Source organism: Astyanax mexicanus, chromosome 4 (assembly GCF_023375975.1).
Source record: "Astyanax mexicanus isolate ESR-SI-001 chromosome 4, AstMex3_surface, whole genome shotgun sequence".
NCBI classification, from domain to species: Eukaryota; Metazoa; Chordata; class Actinopteri; order Characiformes; family Acestrorhamphidae; genus Astyanax; species Astyanax mexicanus.
The window spans coordinates 43045327-43063842 of NC_064411.1; the positions used below are offsets into that span (position 1 = coordinate 43045327).

The 18516-nt window shown below is 37.5% G+C and overlaps 1 protein-coding gene across 2 annotated transcripts; it reads left to right on the plus strand.

The window, feature by feature from the left end:
• The first annotated feature begins 249 nt into the window (after nucleotides 1–249).
• Nucleotides 250–12704, plus strand: shox2 (short stature homeobox 2). Of its 2 annotated transcripts, none has more exons than XM_007258386.4 (5): nucleotides 250–1132; nucleotides 3070–3278; nucleotides 7450–7507; nucleotides 8888–8976; nucleotides 11159–12704. In XM_007258386.4, exons 1-5 carry the CDS (start codon nucleotides 640–642, stop codon nucleotides 11453–11455), a joined length of 1146 nt encoding a protein of 381 aa, XP_007258448.3. In that variant the 5' UTR covers nucleotides 250–639; the 3' UTR covers nucleotides 11456–12704. The 2 variants fall into 2 exon arrangements, with proteins under 2 accessions (XP_007258448.3, XP_015463627.3); XM_015608141.3 differs by having other exon boundaries at nucleotides 11195–12704.
• Nucleotides 12705–18516: the final 5812 nt, after the last annotated feature.

Consider the following 18516-nt stretch of genomic DNA (forward strand, 5'->3'; position numbering starts at 1 on the left):
CACAACATGTCAAAAAACAAACAAAAAAGTATCGCAGCAGCGCTTTAATCGCGCGCATTAGCCGGCGTTGTCAGTCTTGGCCAACCAATAGCATCCGCGTGCTGGAGGTGATGTGCGCATGAAGGGGGGGCTTTCTGAGGATTGGGTGGGATGGGGGAAGGTAGAGGGTGGGTGGGTGGTGGTGGTGGGGGGGTAATTTGCACGGATCAAGGGGGCAGGCGTTGCAAAGTATAAATAGTGTGAGTTCAATAGCGCGCGAGCAGCAGGTTTTGTGAGCTTCTCTCCGCACGGGATTTTTTGGACATTCTTCTATACATCTATATCTTCTATCTATCTTTCTATATCTCTATTTCTTTCTCATTTTTCTTCCTATTTTTTCTTCTTGATTCGGTTTGAAAGCGGAGAAGTGAACAGTTAGTTCGACACACTTTTAATTTATTATTTTTTTGCACGCGCACGCAAGAACGCGCAGGCAGAGAAGAAGGCAAGGAAAGAAAGGCAAAGGGAAGCACACAGAGGCAGGCGCGCTCTCGCAAAGCGACGCGAACACGCGCGCGAACCTCGATGTCTTATCGTGAAGTGCTGTTGAGGAACCGAGCTTGAGAGAGACAGAGAGAGAGAGCAAGAGAGAGAGAGTGAATGAGGAGGGAGAGGACTGGTGGTGGTGTTTCTCCCCCCTCCTCCCCTCTTCCTCTCCTCCTCCTCTTCCTCCTTCTTCTTCTCCTTCTTCTTCTCTCTCTACTTCTCACTCTACTTCTTCATCATCAACCTCACCATCATCATCACAACCACCACCAACCAACCTCCTTCTCCTCCTTCTTCTTCTTCCTCCTCTCCCTCTCTTCGGGCGCACCGGGGATGGAAGAACTGACCGCTTTTGTGTCCAAATCTTTTGATCAGAAAGTGAAGGAAAAGAAGGAGGCCATCACCTACCGGGAGGTGCTCGAGGCCGCCGGTTCGGCGCGCCCGAGGGACGCTCTGGCCACTGACGCGGCGGCACGCGAGGACGCCGTTGCGGGAGCTCGAGGAGGAACAGGAGGTCCGGGAGGAGGAGGCGCTCGATCGCCGCTGCGGGACACGGACATGGCAGGGCCGGATAGGAGAGAGGCGGGCAGCCCGAAACTGACGGACGGTAAAGATTATTTTATATTACCATCTGCCTGCAGCGAGCAAACAGCGCGAGAATTATACCTAAAAAAATAATAAACGTACTTTGTGAACGATGCTAAGCTGTCAGTCAGATCTGCTGTCTTCAGCCTTTTGTAGTTTGGCAAGGAGTGTGTTGATGTGACGTATATTTGATGTGACGTGTAAAAATATCCAGCACGCTTGAAGAATTAAAAATACGTTTAGTTTAAACATTAAAATTTTGTGTAAATTCAGTATGAAGTCAGCAAGAATCAATGTAATTATATAAAACATTTTAGGGAACACTTAAACAGTTTATTTCACTGTTGGTTACTAAGGATAAGTCTAGTCTGTATAACCAAGACAAATAAATAGGCGGCTGTAAACATCCCATTTAATTATTATATGTCTCACTAAATAATACCATCAATTCACCTATTTATTCATGCCAATTGACACTCATCACTTTATGTTCACTAAATAAATAGAAAAATATATAATAAAAAACAGATATAAATATTGTAGATTGGTATTACTTATACATAAAATTAATTTAAAAAATCTAACCTTGACGTTTAGAATCACACTTAAAATAGTGTGCACACAATGTGCAATTACAACATTTAAAATCAAAGTTTGTCACAAACACACAGTCATAGGCGGTGCATTTAGTATTGAAATTGTCGTGTAGAACATCAAGATAAAATATAAGAACGAAAATTAAAAAGAGCAAGAAATATAAATGTCACAAATTAGAGTAGAACATATAGAATATAATTAGATAAGGAATTAAACTATGTATTAGAACGTCTTGGGAATCTACATGTGCGTGTGAACAGTACGTGAGAATAAATTGCAAATTTGTCAGAGTTTAATCAGTCAAAAAATTGTAAGCTGTAGATTTAACACTTTATAAATTCTCTATGTGTAATGTAGGTAAATGTTGATGCAGCTTAAAACAAACGTTGTTAACTATATGTTATTAATGTATCTTGATTAATATTAATAGCATATAACTGCAAAGAACAGAGATTCAGCTTTAAGAGTTTCAAGGTTTTATTATACAGAATTATACAGAAACCAGAAAGATTCTTCCTCTCAGTTGAGAGAGCTGCTAAATAATAAATAAAAAACAATGTAAATATGTGAACAGCTCTGAGATGAAATGTATTTAATATGGAATAGTGCAGTGATACAGCAGTGCAAAACTGCACGGAATAGTAAAAGTACAGTATTCCATCATATTCTGTATCTGCATAGTTTTTAGGGCGTATAATTTCGGATTTTAACGATTTTAAGGAAGTAAGGAAAGTGAAGCACCATGGTGAGATTAGATAAGGCTGTAACAACAACAACAATAATATTCGTGATCACAGTAGCTAAATACTAAAGATAACGATATAGCAATAATAATGCATAGTAAAATTAAACAGTAATATAATAATAATAATAATAATAATAATAATAATAATAATAATAATAATAATAATAATAATAATTAGTAATAGCATTAGTAGGAGTCAATGCTCGACTATAGTAGGGTCGTGTGTATTATTAATGCAGCAACATTAAATTATTTAAATGCTTGTTTTATTATTATAGGCTGCTAGATTTGTTTTTAGACCACAGTCTGTTTGTGTGTATGTGTGTGTATGTGCTTATGTTATTTTAAGTATGCATTTCAGCATGCTGCTCCATGTGTCTATATTCTAGTGTAGATGCCTGCTGGTGATCATCATATAATCATATCGTTGCTAATCTCCAAAATTGAATTTTGTATAAAAAATTTCTATCGGTCGATTTAACAATTGTGCTACATTATAAATAACAACTGACTGATTCGTATTATGTCAAAAAGAAATATTTGTAATAAAATACATTTTATAATATTAATATATAATACGAATAATTAAAGAAACCTGCTACACGCTTTCTCCAAAGGTACCACGGACCTGAAGGAGCGCAGGGAGGAGACGAAGGCGACCGAGGACGAGACGCAAACGAAGATCAAACAGCGGCGCAGTCGCACGAACTTCACGCTCGAGCAGCTCAACGAGCTCGAGCGCCTGTTCGACGAGACGCACTATCCGGACGCCTTTATGCGCGAGGAGCTCAGCCAGAGGCTCGGTCTGTCAGAGGCGCGCGTGCAGGTAGTGAACTTTGTCTATCATACACTTTCATTCATCAGTTTGATACTGTGTGAATATGACTATATAGCCATAGCTATAGTCATAACGCGGCATAACGGGGTTATAGAACTGTAATACCATTGGTGTGCGGCACCTCTATAAGTAAGACGTGAGTGTAAATGTGTTTATTGCTGTTTACTTTAAAATCTAAATGGACGTTCTTTAATAGGGTAATGAATGTGTTATAACGGAGCACTTCATGTCTATAACAACATATTTACCAGTTTGTAGTCTACATAAATGTGTTTATGCAGTTATATCTCAGCATAATATGTCTATAAAACTGTATTTACTAGTTTTCAGATTGTAAGTGTGATTAGAGAGGTATACCGCAGCTTTCTTTTCTTTACAACTCCTTTTGCATATCCACAAGTAAATGAGTCTAAACAGATATAGCACAACACAACAAGTTTATAACAATCCATTTGTCAGTTTATAGACTAGAAAGTTTTTCTTTTAGCGGTTTGTCGACAATGTTAAACTGTTTAGAGATATATATTTTTTCAGAAAGGAATGCCCATTCTTATTGAATTTAAGTTTATAGAACATCGTTAAAATACAACTCTAAAAGCACTGTTTTACCACTGCTTTTGGTATCTTTATTAAAGGCAGATTCTGTGACTGAAGCTTTTGTATTTAGAGGGTTATATTGCAGTATATTTCCAGCACGTTGTGTCCTTGAGATCTGCATTAAAATAGTGAATGGTAAAGACTCAAAGCTGGTTTTACAGCTGGCTTGGTTCCTCTGTACTGTAAGTGTGTAGCATGCCTCACAACTGGTTTCATGCAAAAAATGCTGTGCTGGAAAAAGGGGACTGAGATCTGTTATTGAGATTTGGATTGATGTAAAACATTGCCGGTTTTCTTCTGAGATGTTTAGTTTTGCTTCATTTTAATAGAAGAATTTGTTTGACTTAAATCAAACCAGCTAAAACCACATGAAGCAACTTACTTTTCTAGGTTGGCAAAATATTTATCAGAAGGACAAAATGTCAGATTTTGTAGCCAATATTGTGGTTCAGTTTTTCAGTCAACATTGTGGTATTTAGGAATTTAGGAAAAAACAGACTTGTACAGGTAAAGCAGGCTTTGGTCAATTCAGTCCTAATTGCTACCTTGTTTGAACATGAATTAGAGGCCTACAGGCCCTGAGCCACTGGAACCACAGTCCCAGCAGAGCAGGGGTGATTAGAGCCCATCTGGGATTAAAACATAGCAGTGTTACTGTCTGCTGGGAAGAGTACTTCCAAACAGTTTAGAAAGAGAAGAGAATTACGTTGTGTGACTTTTCTTATTCCAGAGAAGAAAATCAGTGATTTGTATTTGAAACAATAAGCTACAGGTTTGCTAGGCTCTGATTGATTAATGTTTTGTTAGTACTTGTTCTGGTAATTTGGCAGTATTTATATTATATAATATTTGGTAGGTTCATTTTGACTGGTCATTGATCAGTATTTTATGTCTGGTTTTGGTGGATTGGAAAATTGTTAGTATTGTATGTGTTAAATGTTGCTTGACTGCTAATTTGTCAGTATTTTATGTCTTAGGTTTTGTTATATTGGTCAGTTGGCCCTGTTATATGTCTTTTTTGGAGTTAATTAGTTTGTGGCTGTAGTTTATTGTTTGTAGGTTCCATTATCATTTTAATTTTTCTGTCATTCTGTCATTTGCTGTGTGCTTCTTTTTTGTGTTTGTGACAGCAGTGTGCTATAAGTATATTATATTGTTCATGCGTTTTTACTCTTAAGTTTAGTTCTTATATGTATGTTTTATTGTTCTCAATTGTGTTGATATATATTGGTGCATTTGTACGTTGTAATTAGTTTTGTGAATACATTAATGCAAACTGGAAACGGAAACCTATTGGAAAACTTGTTTGTATCCTTATTTATAAGCCTGAATTTATGTTATTGTTATCATTTGGCAAGTAAAAGCCTACAATTTGTGCCTGTGGGCTTTATAAGGCTTTTTTAAGTAGAGACCATCTGTGCAGAAACCTAATAAGCTGTCTTGGTTAAGGTCTTGAATCCATGTGTAAGGAGAGACGAGCAACTGAAGCCCACTAATAATGACAACGAACATAAGAACATTAGAACATTAGACATCAGTACTGATAGGATTGATCAAAAACAATCCAGAACAATATCTTCTTTCACTCTCTTCATTTATTCAGGCTGACTGCCGGTTGCTGTGAACATGCGAATGTACCCCTTCCTTTCTAGCAAAAAAAAAAAATCCCAGAAAAAAGTGAACTCGGGGTCTCCTCTGGTCGCTTTGTTCCCAAGCACGGATTAACATAAATTATGGATAATATTTTCGCCACAAGATCTGATGCTCTTTCAGTTTTGACTGCGTTTAGGCCACGTTTCTTTAGTTGTCGAGTTTTTAAGAATATGACTGATACACAAACCTGCTGGAAATACCTTTTTAATATCCATGTTTCTGTTTTGTTTTGTTTCTTTCTTTTCCCCCCAAAGCGTTTATTTTTTTTAGCGGTCAAAACCCAGTGTTTAACCCTTTAAAGCCTGAAACGACAAATATAATTGCCGTAAAATATAATTCTTAAAAAATCTAGAAGGTTAATTTGACCTTCTGACAAATTATTTAAAACAAAAAACAATTTCAACAAATTACTTGAATCATATTTAATATAACCGAAATGTATTTTTAGAACATTTTTTAAACCACAAAAAATATACAGTTCCGAAAACATGTAATTTTTAAATCAAATATTAATTACAAACTGTTTTATTATATGTTGGATTTATGTTTTAATATTATGTAATAATCATGTAACATAATTAATTATTTAACGATCACATGAATGACGATGCAGAGGTCTCAAAAACACAAATATGTCAGATACCAAACACTTGTTTAAAGGGTTAACGATTGATTCTACAATTGAAATATCTGAGGTTGAGACTCGAGTCGAGGCTCCGCTTCATCTGCCCACCTCTCTGTGGGGGGATTCAGAGTAGATTAACATAGTAATGAGACGCCTAATCTCAAAATCCCAGATACTTATAAAAAAAATAATAATAACATTTGGAGTAAAAAAAGAAAGAAATATCTTCAAACAGGGGCTTTGTGCCCAAACTTGTTCTGACAGTAATTAAACAGAACCGCGCGCCATTAGGCGAATCACTAACATAAATTTTCTTGCAGATAAAGGTAATTAATTTGGCGCGTCTGCTAATGCTTTGTCAGATAGGCTTTCCAGGCTCGTTCAGAGAGGCCGGGCTCCAATCTCAGCGCTGGTGTTCGGTATCAGTCAGTCGATTTGGAGCTTCTGGGAGCGCTGATGGAAAGATGAAACCGGGGTTGAGAGACAGGGCCAGTTTATTATGAGCCCGTTTAACATGCACGTCTCCATCAGCCCTTGTTCCATTATTTATACGTTTTATACGTTTCTAACGCTCCCGTGTTTTTTTTTTGCTGTTTTGTTTATTTGTTTGGTTTAAGCTGTAAAATGTATATATACTACGCTTTTTTGTTTAGTTTTTTGTTTTGTTTTTTAAAGTCCTTATTCGAATTAAATTTAAAATGTTCTTGCCTAAAATTAACCCTTTAAAGCTAAGTGTATAATACTTTTAAGTTTTCGATACCTCTGCAACATCAGTATGCTCTTTAAATAATTTATTATAAGTATTATTATATTTGTTAATTATTATATTAAATAATAATTGATTAAAAATATAAGAAAACAAAAATATATATTTATAAATATTTTAAAGGGAGCCGTGTTCTATGTTTGTCACAAAAACTTAATAAATCCCTGACCTATCAAATATAATGCAACATGTAATACTATATGTTTTAATTTGAATTATAATTTTTTTTCTGTGAATTGTTCAAAGGGTCAAATAAACGCTCGTGTTTTAAATAGTTAAAATTTTCTGGTGATGATGGTTAAGGCTTCAAAGGGTTAAATTAGTTTTTTATCGTCATATGTTCGCCTGTTCGTCCTGTGGGCTTCAGCCTCATTAATATTTCAGAGCTCCTCGGGGACGCGCGCAGTTTTGTCCTCGTTGTAGCTTCCAGAGGAGGGGCGTTTGCGCGCGCATTCGCGAGCCGTCTGTCAAATGTTTTTGCTAATGACGTAAAATTTGTTTATTTCCTCTTATCGCAGGTTTGGTTCCAGAATCGGAGAGCGAAGTGCAGAAAACAGGAAAATCAGCTTCATAAAGGTGAGTCCTGCTGCTTTTATTACACGACATCAAGCCGAAAGCGAAAACAAACCCTCTAAATATTCATAGCTCTAATTCTGGCCATATTTCAGCCTATTTTAATAAACAAACATAAGACGTATAAAAGAGGTTTAAGAAGTCTAATTTTTTTACGTCTAGTTTTAATTACGCAATACTTTAGGCTGATTTAGGAACTGAGTTCTCAGGTAATATTGAATATTTTATAGGAATGTAGTTTATTCCGAATTTATTTGCTGATTATGAATATAATACTTCAAAAACGTATTTAATTATTATTGTTGCAGTTTTAATAAATAGCTGCCTCAAAAAATAACCATTATGTTTTATATTACTAAACGAACACTGTTTTTGTGTTACCAAACACTTCTGACACTCTAAAACACTGTGCCATCATTTTTATCGCACAATCACATAATTACTAACACATGTCCCATGGTATCTAACATGCTGTCGCCATAATACTTAACAGACTGTCCCATATGACCTAATATATGACGTAACATGCCGTCTCATCATGTCCAACACACACTTCAATAATTAATTTTTATTTAAGACACTCTCCCATACTACCTAACACACATTCCACACACTGTCGTTTCTAAATGAACACATTATATGTAGTATTTATGCCATAATACCCAAAACACACTGTCCCATCTTGCCTTAAATGCTGTCCTTTATTACTTAACATACTGTCACATAATACTTGACACACTCTCCCAAAATTCCAAACACACTGTCCTGCAATACCTAACACTTCACCATATTATCTAACACATGTCCCATCATACCTGTCCTTTGATACTTAACATACTGTGCCACAATATGTCATAATTTTACCACACAATCCAATACTGCTTAACAATGTCCTATATTATTTAACAAAATGAGTAATCACACATAACACTCTGTCCCCAATGTTCCACAATACCTATCAAAATATCTCAGAATATATAACACAATGTCTAAAAGAAATATAACACTCAATTCCATCTGAAACAATATTTAACGAATCATACAAACAAGTCTTGAATCTTACACTAAGTCTCTAATGACCTAATATACAACCCAACACACAACCCAACATATTAGCTAGCATGAACATGTGTTCTCATAATACCTAACACATCATCCCACGTGATCTAAAATATGGTCTCTTAAAACCTGAATCCACCCTAAAAGCCGGCCCAGTTGAATTTTTGTTGAGCAGTGTGCAGAAGAGTAAAACCTGCAGGTGGGTGTTTGGTGGTGTAATCCATGCTGAGGCTTTTGAAGCATATCCACAAGAGCTCCAAATCCCAGCTGAAGGAGGATAGCCCAGACAAATCGTCTCTCTCTCTCTTTCTCTTTTTATTGCAGGGGTGCTTATAGGAGCTGCAAGTCAGTTCGAAGCATGTCGTGTCGCACCATATGTCAACGTGGGAGCTCTGCGTATGCCGTTCCAACAGGCAAGTGGCTCTGAGGCATGTGCATGCTCTTCGACAAAAAAACAGTGCCCACAATGTTGGCTTGGCGCAGGTCTGCTCCAACTGCTATGGAATGGGTCCTAGGTTTCTGATGTGGAAGCATTCTGTAAACTCTATTTCTAGGGTCATCTTACATTATATCCATGCCCAAGTGATGTCAGTTAATCCCACTTATAGAGCACCAATACATCAGTGGCTCACTTAGTCAGTCAGACCTTGCTAAAATCTACAGTGTCTCTTAATCAGGGGTGGGCAGAGTAGCCCAAAACCAAGCTCAATAAAAGTGTTCTTACCTTAATCAAATGAAGCCTTGAGTAGGAAGGAAACCCCAGCAAGGGGTTGAGTAGGAGTTCAGCTTAGCAAAACAAAGCTTGAGTAGGAGTGAAAAAGTATCAGGACAAAACACTTAAGAAGTCCCTTTCCAGTGGATCTGCTTCGTATTGGGCATTACTTTTCTTATTGTTATATTTAATTCCCTTCTGAATTTGTCATGATGCTGCATGCTTAAAAGTGTGCAAGTAACCCAATAGACCATCTATGTAAGCCCATATCTAATCACTGTCATAATGACATTGTTCACCTAATTTACACACATTTTATATGCCCCAGAACAGAGCCCTGTTGGATTACCAAATAATTCACAGCATTTCTAGATTAGGATTATTACCTGAAAATAGGGTTAAAGAAGTCAAACTATAATTCCTCTAGCTTTGCTTTCACACAAATGAAAATAACTACTTTTCTATGATTGCAAACTCAGTCAATAACAGCCATTTTAAAAGAAAATAGAACTCAGCTCAGTCCATTTATGTAGTGTGTAGTAATATGAAATATTCATTAATAATACTACTTAGAGACTGTGGCCTACAGGCTGGATTCAAATCTTCTGAACTTTGAATTCAAGTTTAATGGGAAACATAATGAAAGCATGGGATATCTGAACTGCTGAGAATTTGTAAATAGACTTACAGCATTATAATTGTTAGGAATTGTTAGATGTTAGGATGGGTCCAAACCCATGTAGAACACTTTGCTATATTTCCTGTTGTCCCGCGATAGCTAAATATGTATGAAGCTGTCATACAAAAATCTCATAACTTCATTTTTGCTATTTTTTTTTGTCACAATGTGAATATGGAAGTTTTATTCTTCATTATGTCAGAATTTCATGATGCTCCATAATGATTGGAATTTTATTCAGATTTCCATAAAAGTTTTAAGACAAAGTTTACACGTTTTTAAGTTGTGATTTTTTCAGATTTTTTTATTACATTTTTCACACTTGACTTTTGACTTTTGAATAGTTTAGTGTCAGAACTCCATGATAAATGGACCATTTAACATGTGTCAAAATAAACTTCAATTTAAAGTTAATTATTATTTTTTTTGCTTCTCCTGCATAGTTGGCATTTTGGAGATACAAGGTTTATGTGTGACTCCGACAAATGCTGAAGTGAAAAATATGTGTACAGCTTTGGAAAAAAAAAATAAGAGTCCACTTCAGTTTCTAAATGAGTTTCTCTGCTTTTAAGTAAGATGGACATTGGTGTTTTATTCAATAAACTACAGACAACATTTCTCCCAAATTCCAAATAAAAACATTATCATTTAGAGCATTTCAGACCTCAAGTAATTCAAAGAAATCAAGTTAATATTCATAGGTCAAGGTTTTAAGAGTTTAGAAAGCAATATTTGGTGGAATAACCCTGTTTTTTAATCACAGTTTGGCATGTTCTCCTCCACCAGTCTTATAGGTTGCTTTTGGATAACTTTATGCAACTCCTGATTAAAAAAATTCAAGCAGGTTTGATCGTTTAATGGCTTGTGATCATCCATCTTCCTCTTGATTATATTCAGGAGGTTTTCAATTTGGTAAAACCAAAGAAACTCATCATTTTTAAGTGGTCTCTTTTTTCCCAGAGCTGTGTGTTGTGCTTATTTCCTTTTTTTTTTTTTTGCTTATGGCCACAGTGTACCGCAATTTTATACATACATGTGTATATTTAAAATGTGTACACTTTTTACAACAGTTTTTGTTCCTATTTGCCCTGTTCTACCAGATGCTGCCATTCTAGTTGCCCTCTCTTAAGTTAATGTATGTTTCCCCCCTTTCCACCCTTCCCCACCCCTCCACTCCCTTTCCCCCTACCATACCGTCCCGTAGGATAGTCATAGCAACCTGCCGCCCTTCTCCTTTCAGGTGCAGGCGCAGTTGCAGCTGGACAGCGCCGTGGCGCACGCGGCGCACCACCACCTGCACTCACACCTGGCGGCGCACGCACCCTACATGATGTTCCCGGCGCCGCCCTTCGGCCTCCCGCTGGCCACACTGGCCGCGGAATCAGCCTCAGCAGCGTCCGTGGCGGCGGCAGCGGCGGCGGCCAAGAACAGCAACAAGAACTCCAGCATCGCGGACCTGCGCCTTAAGGCCAAGAAACACGCGGCTGCGCTCGGCCTGTGACACGCGGTGTTAACGGGACAGGGGGTCCAGGGGTGGATGGAAAGAACGGGGAACGATCCCAGACAGCACCAACACCTCTACCACCACCCGGGCGCACTAAGAGGACTGTGTTCACGCTTTCCTGGCGAAAGGGACTCACGCGTCACGCAAGCTTTACGCATCACGAGTGAAGGAGAGGTTATTTATGAGATTTAATCCACTGAACGGACAAACATGGACAAGCTGTGAAGAACGCAAAGGACACTCGAGTTTAGTGCTTTGTGCGCAAATCAGAAATAAGAAATTCAAAACCTGACTTGGACGCTGGACGCTCTCTTGGGCACGCGCTGTTTTAATACGTTATTATTATTACTACTACTACGATGATTATTATTGTTATTATTATTACTATCGTGATTCTAAAAAAATCAAGAGGCTGGCCTCGTTTTATTCGACACTGAGGAAAACTACGGACTACACTTTGTGTACAAAAAAAGCACCTCCTCAAAAATCAAAAGACAAAAAAATTTCCAACTCGGAAAATAAAAAGCCACGACTGTCCCCTCTTGGGATGACATACTTTGGGGTGTCGTTGGCTCAAACTCTTTTTTGGCGCGCATGGGAGCGCGTTGAGGACTGAAGAACCTTTAAAAGAGTTAAAAATAAATAACGAAAAAATTATCAACGTTTATTCTTCTGACTATGGTGAAGTTCATTCCACATCAGGTCAATAAAATTTTATCCACTTTTGGATTTTTTTAAATGTTTTTTTGTTTGGTTGGGTTTTTTTTTGCATTTGAGGTCAATCCCGTAGGATATTGACCTCGTATTAATGTATTACGTATTACGTCATTAATGTGTAGATTTAACAAATGTAAAAAAACATAAAAGAAAAGTGCTGGAAACTGGTACGGGCACAACATGTACAAAATGTTCATAGGAAACGAAAAATTATTTTTGCTTATTTTGTGCTTTCTGAAGGTTTTCGTTATTGGTTATTTTTCCTTCTCTCTCTTTCTGTTTGCTTTCCTCACCTTGTGTTAAAGAACACGTGGCTCTCTCTCTCTGTACTGTTGGTGTTTTATAAAGGTTCAAGTATGAAAACGTTACCTCGAATGCAGGCTGGATGATCGTTAAACACGTTTAAGCGTTTTTTTTCTTTTTAATTAAAACGAAAAATACAAGCCTAATTTCTTCATTACTGTGAAACGTGAGCTCACCTGAACAATGTTTTCCATTCGTAATAAATCCACGAAACGTATGGATAAGGTTCCATTGTCCTGTACTTTTTTTCTGAGTTTCTTGTTCTTTGTCAGCTTTTATTTATTGCTTGAAGAATGTCATCATCTGATTTAATTCTCCTCCTCTTGTTCAGTTGTTTGGAGAGCACACTAATCTTAACATTGGAATAATTTGAATAATTGATGGAAAATACACTTTAAGACGTTCATGACTTGTGATTGCTTCTGTTTTGTGTATGGTTTCTTTTTTAGAAGGGTAAATTGCAGCTAATAGGACGTTTGCTAGTGGGCTTTTGAAGGCCTGTATTGCTGAATTAAATATTAATCCCAGAGTGGTTGTTTTACTCCCTTGTTGGTGAAATATTGGAGCTTATCCAGTACTCTCTGTGCAGGGACTGGAACAGCTGCCTCTGTAAAAAGCCTGGTTTGGGTATGTCAGCCACTGGTGCCACTTTTAGTTCCATTTAGAAAAATAGGCCTTGTTTACCTACCATTCTTCAGAAGTTATTTTCTTAAAACGTCTAAGATTCTAACATTTATCAATATTTTTAAATTGGGGATTTTTTGAGTTAAGGGTAAAAATGGCTTTCATCATTATAGGAGCAGAGCTGTGCACAATTCTGTGCTTTTAAAAACACATAAAAAAATTAGGACTTTCCTCAGAATCAAATCTAAGAACATATTTAGGAATAATTAGTGAATGAAGTTCACTTTTCCCAAAAAAAAGAGAGACCTGTAATCCAGTTAAGATTCGTCAAGCATTTAAAGGGTTTCTTTAAATGTTTCATCATGGATTTTAAAACGTTTACTTTACTGCATATTTATGTTTAAGGGTCCCCACAAATTTGTAGGCGTCTGCGCATCCAACATTTCTTCTGATGCAATTAATGAGAGGTTTTTCTTTTTTTGGTGCAGTAATAGTTTTTTTTTACTCTTGTGGGTTTTTTTAGGCTCGATTGCTGCAAATATTTGTATTTGTATTTAGACAAAAAGTATTAGTCTGGTCAAGTACTCAAGTACTCTGATCTTGGATGGTTAGTTTTGGATGTCAAATACCACTCTAACTAATTGCAAATTTACTGAATGAAGCTCAATCACTCCAGAAAACAGAGATCAACTACTCCACATGCATCTCTATGATGTTTATATGCCTTAACCTGATGTTTGGTGTTGGACATGCTGTCATGCTGTCATGTAACTTAACCATCATCCTTTAACTTCATAGACCCTGAATGTAAGCTGACACTTTGTCACTTTGTATTACACTGCTATCCTAATTAACATCAATTTTATAGGTCCTAGAACCGAAAAACCTAAAACCCTGTCAAACTCAAAATCAGAATTTTTACATAACAGTTTCTGATTCGATTAATAATTGAATAATAAACTTCTAATTCGGGTAGTAAACTCAATTATGTATAAGCACTTTTCAATTGTGAGCATGTAGTCTATCTAATCATTATAGGAATGTACTGGCAGAAATAATGGGATACTTAGCATACTTAACATGCCCAGTGGCAAACCACAGATAAAGAAGTATACATTTGTGGTAAAAAAAAAATGGAATGAATTTGAGTGGTGTTTGAGGTCTAGAGCTTATCACCCATCATTAGCACTTGATCTGACTAAGGCAAAATGCAGTCAAATCCACACAGCAATGTTCCAAAACTTGGTGAAAATTTATCAGGAATACTGGAAGAAATAATGAAGGAATACCCTTGGTTTTGGTAGAAGCAAAACTTCAGAGGTTGTCTACCAAGTATAAGCCAAATCCATTGGACTTGTGGTCCAATGTTGAAGATTAAATATTCACAAAGGGACCACCAGTTCAATCGACACTTAAGTACCAAACAACAGAGCATTTTGCTTTGGGCACAGCTAGCATATGGTGCTTTCTGTTCTGCACCGACCTGACCGACCAGTAAATTGGCTGTTCAATCTTTTCAGTCCTTCAATCTGCATTACAGTATGTTCCTCTAAGCAGACCTTCAACTACTGAAAGATGCCTGAGGGGTTCCTTGTGTAATGCCATTGCAGAACCCTTTTCAGGTTTTTCAGAAATATAGCATATTATACACCTTTTAAAATGTACAAATTTTAAACCACATATAGCCATGAATTAAGGAAGAACAAAATCAGCAAGAGAACCTTTTAATCATCTGAATGCTCTCATATGTTTTATAGGCTCTTCACAGTCATAAACCTCTTTTTCAAGCATGTTCTTGTATCTCATTGCTTAAAGAATCCTCTGTATTTAGACCTTACTTTTTGGGAAAATACAACGTCAATTTGGGTCATTTACAGTGCATGAATGGAAGTTTATGGAATACATACACTAAATGGATAAATATTGGTTTTGGGACACTTGGTCATTCATTGCTTTCTTCCAAAGTCAAGGAAATTAAAAATTGATTCATCATGCTTTTGTTGGAGTAACTGTCGTTACTGTCCAATTAAGTCCTTATACTAAACTTTGGAGCATTGCTAAGAGGATTTGATTGCATTCAAGAACATAAAATCTGATGTTTCTGCACCAAATCTACGTCATAGCCCAAGCCTACACAACGTGTGGCCATGTACACTATGTTGTAGCCTAGGCTGATTTCTACTTTTGCAATGAGTCAAAACAGAGTCTAGGATGTAGCCTGTGCAAGTAGCCCATGCTGCTGTGAGCATTTATACTTTAACATTGTGTTGTGTCTGCATTGCAATTGCTCTGCAATTATACTGCCAAAACAGTATGTGCTGGCAAAACGAAAATGTGAAAGTGGAAATGCAATGACCAGCTGGCCAATCAAACTTGACGCATTGCCCGATGCATAGTCACATTTCTGGGCAACTGAAGAACAATACAGACTCACCAAGGCACAAGTATAAACGCTCACAATGGCATAGCTTGTGCAAGCAGTCTTTGCCATAGGCTCTGTTTGACTTGATGCCGAAGTTCAAAATCTGCCTTAGGTGAGGTAAAGAGTTTGGATGCCACCACTCCACCTCATCCACTACTACCCAAAACTTCCCAAAATATTGGATGGAGCACCCACCATCATTCCAAAGGTCACAGTTTCACTGCTCCACAGCTGGGGGGCTTTGTATCCCTCTAGCCTATGACTGGCTTTAGGCATGGTGCCATTAGTTTGCTTTAGAGAACAATTTTTTTATCGGCACTTCTTGTACTTCTTGTTAGGGACTAGACAAGCAGTGTGTGCGTAGAAGTATTTGCAAATCTGTGTCAGCAAATGGGTGCAACTTGAATAACTGAAGGCATTCATTAAAAGGGGTATCCACCAACATTTGAATACATAGTGTAAGCTTTTCTCTTAATTATCTCAGGGTAATTCTTGGGCCAGTTCTTTTTACATTGTTTTAGTGCTCTCTAATCTACCCTACAGTCTCCACTCTTGTTTCATTGGCTGTTTGAGAACCTGATGCTGGTTCCTATTTTGAACACGCCTATCAGGCCTGTCCTGCTTCTAATGCAAAACAAGGTCTCGAGCTATTAATTAATACCGCTCTCAGCCATGCATGGGATAAAGAGTGCTTGTGTATGGGGCCCCAGAGTTGGAGTCAGACGCCAGTCGTATTGAATTATTGATCGGTGCTGGTTCTTTAGAGGAGACGGACCTGTGAATGGGACTCGTCGACTTCAACACCAGACACGAATAACAGAGGACGCGTTGACTAATCCACAGAGCAGGTCCTGAAGCATACTGACGGTGTACATCAGAGCCAGCAATGAGGTGATTGTCAATTGTCTATTCACTTAAAGAAAAAAAAAGGTGTGTGTTGGCTTTGAGTTCCCTAAAAATAACTCCAAACTGTACAGATCAAGCATAAACCTATTTCCAATTTTCTTTAACTACAGAATCTAGTTCTGTATATGTTTCTCTGCATACTTTATTATTATCCTCCATTCACCCTGTTCTTCAATAGTCAGTAGCCAAAAGCAGAGACACTAGCATGAAGGTGATGTCTTAAGCCCTATCCGGACGGAATTAGATTCTCAATGGGACATCTGTGAAAAATATTTCACCCTTCTACTCAGCGATAAAAATCTTGCATCCGGACTCCAATTGAAAAAAATAAAAAATAAACAGGAGGACCAGTGAGTTTTTTGGCTTTCTCGGTCACATGACATCATGTTCAGTAGCTCCTCCATTTCCACTTGCTGTTGTGTTTTTACATGGATCTCCGTGTGCCCAAAGTGTAATTACAGTGCGCGGCAGTGTAAAAATAGCTATTTTATTAAAAGTGAGTTAACGAAACACAAAGATTTGAGTCTGGACAGGACTAAAATTACCTTACCTTATCTTCAGCAAAAAACAGTTGATAATTCTGCCTGTAATTTTCTCAGAGGAAGTCTGAGAAAAACATAGATATGGTCGTTCCAGACGAGAATAAAATAATATAAAAGAGAAAATGACCCCAGGACCCCCTGAGAAACTAATCCTGTCTGAAAAGGGCTTTAGTGCGTGTAATGCTGGTAAGAGTGAATGAGACACAGCAGTGCTGCTGGAGTTTTTAAACACTGTGTCCACACATTATCCCTACTTTACACTCCTACCTTCCTGCTCCACCTTGTAGATGTAAAGACAAGAGACAGAAACTCCTCTGTTGCCGCAAATTTTGTGTTGGTCATTATCTACTCCTTCATCAGTGGTCACAGGATGCTGTTGGTTGTGTAAAAACTCTAGCAGCACTGCTGTGCCTGATCCACTCATACTAGTACAAGGCAGAAGTACAATGGCCTTTAATTACAGAAATAAAAAATATGTGATCCTATATACTCACTGCAGCTGAAAATAAAAATAGATAATGGGTGTTGAAATAAGGGAATGGTCATAATGTTATGCATAGTCTGTTATAGTGTAATTAACAGTGTAGAATCATAATCTACATATTATAAAATAATTACTTATTTAAAAAAAACAGTTTTAATTGAAAGTCATGCTATCTATACAGCTATAAACAAGAGGCATCACTGGCTTCTCTATTTTATTTTTTTTCACCTGTCTCTCCACTCAGGCCTATCAGTAAAGAAGTAGAGGACCAGAGAGCCTAAGGAGACAACAGGACGGGGACACTGAAGTGCTCCGCAGATTAGCACTGGTGAGAAAACACCCACTCTCTTGACCAACTGACCGACAGGCAGGCAGGCCTCACATTACCACCAGGAACCACACCGACTCCATCCTTCCACCCCACTTTCCATTACTGCCCTCTGGTCCATTGTTTCCTTTCTTCCACACCCTTCTTCTTCACCTCAAACCATTAATCAGTTATTTAAGATGAACAAATCACAGCAAAAAAAAATCTAAATTAGGCCAAATTTGTTTCTACCTTAATATAAAGCTATAATGTGGCAAAAAATAAACTGACACGGTTTCTTAACAATTTTATCCTTGTGGCATCACTAAATAAAGAGGGCTGCTGCCAGTATGCTTTGCACCCACTCTTCTTCTTTGTTTGGGTTCATTATGTGTATGTTTTATACTAGTTTGATTAGTTTAGTTGTGGAAGTTTCACTGATGGAGAGTTGTTCACCCTCTAGGTGCTGGGTTGAATGATGGATCTACACCAGTAAGACTACACCAGTAAGACTACACCAGTAAGACTAAATGAAGTGTAAATATGGCTTGGTCTTATTACTCTGCTCCAGTACTATTCCAGGCTCTACAATATTCAAGCCAAGACAAAAAGCTTCTCTTTTTTGCCATAGAGCTGTAGGACTGTGTCTTGGCATTAGCCTGGAGATATAAACCTACAGATATGCCATTGTATTAAAACACCATTAAGGATCTGAATAAAAGGAAGATGCATGTTTTAGGCAATCTTTTTATT

Excerpts from the sequence above, each read along its gene's own strand:
- shox2 (XM_007258386.4), top strand. The coding sequence starts at position 640 with ATGAGGAGGGAGAGGACTGGTGGTGGTGTTTCTCCCCCCTCCTCCCCT. Across the intron at positions 3,279-7,449 it reads TGTCAGAGGCGCGCGTGCAG|GTTTGGTTCCAGAATCGGAG; the intron begins GTAGTGAACTTT and ends CTCTTATCGCAG. Across the intron at positions 7,508-8,887 it reads GGAAAATCAGCTTCATAAAG|GGGTGCTTATAGGAGCTGCA; the intron begins GTGAGTCCTGCT and ends TTTTTATTGCAG.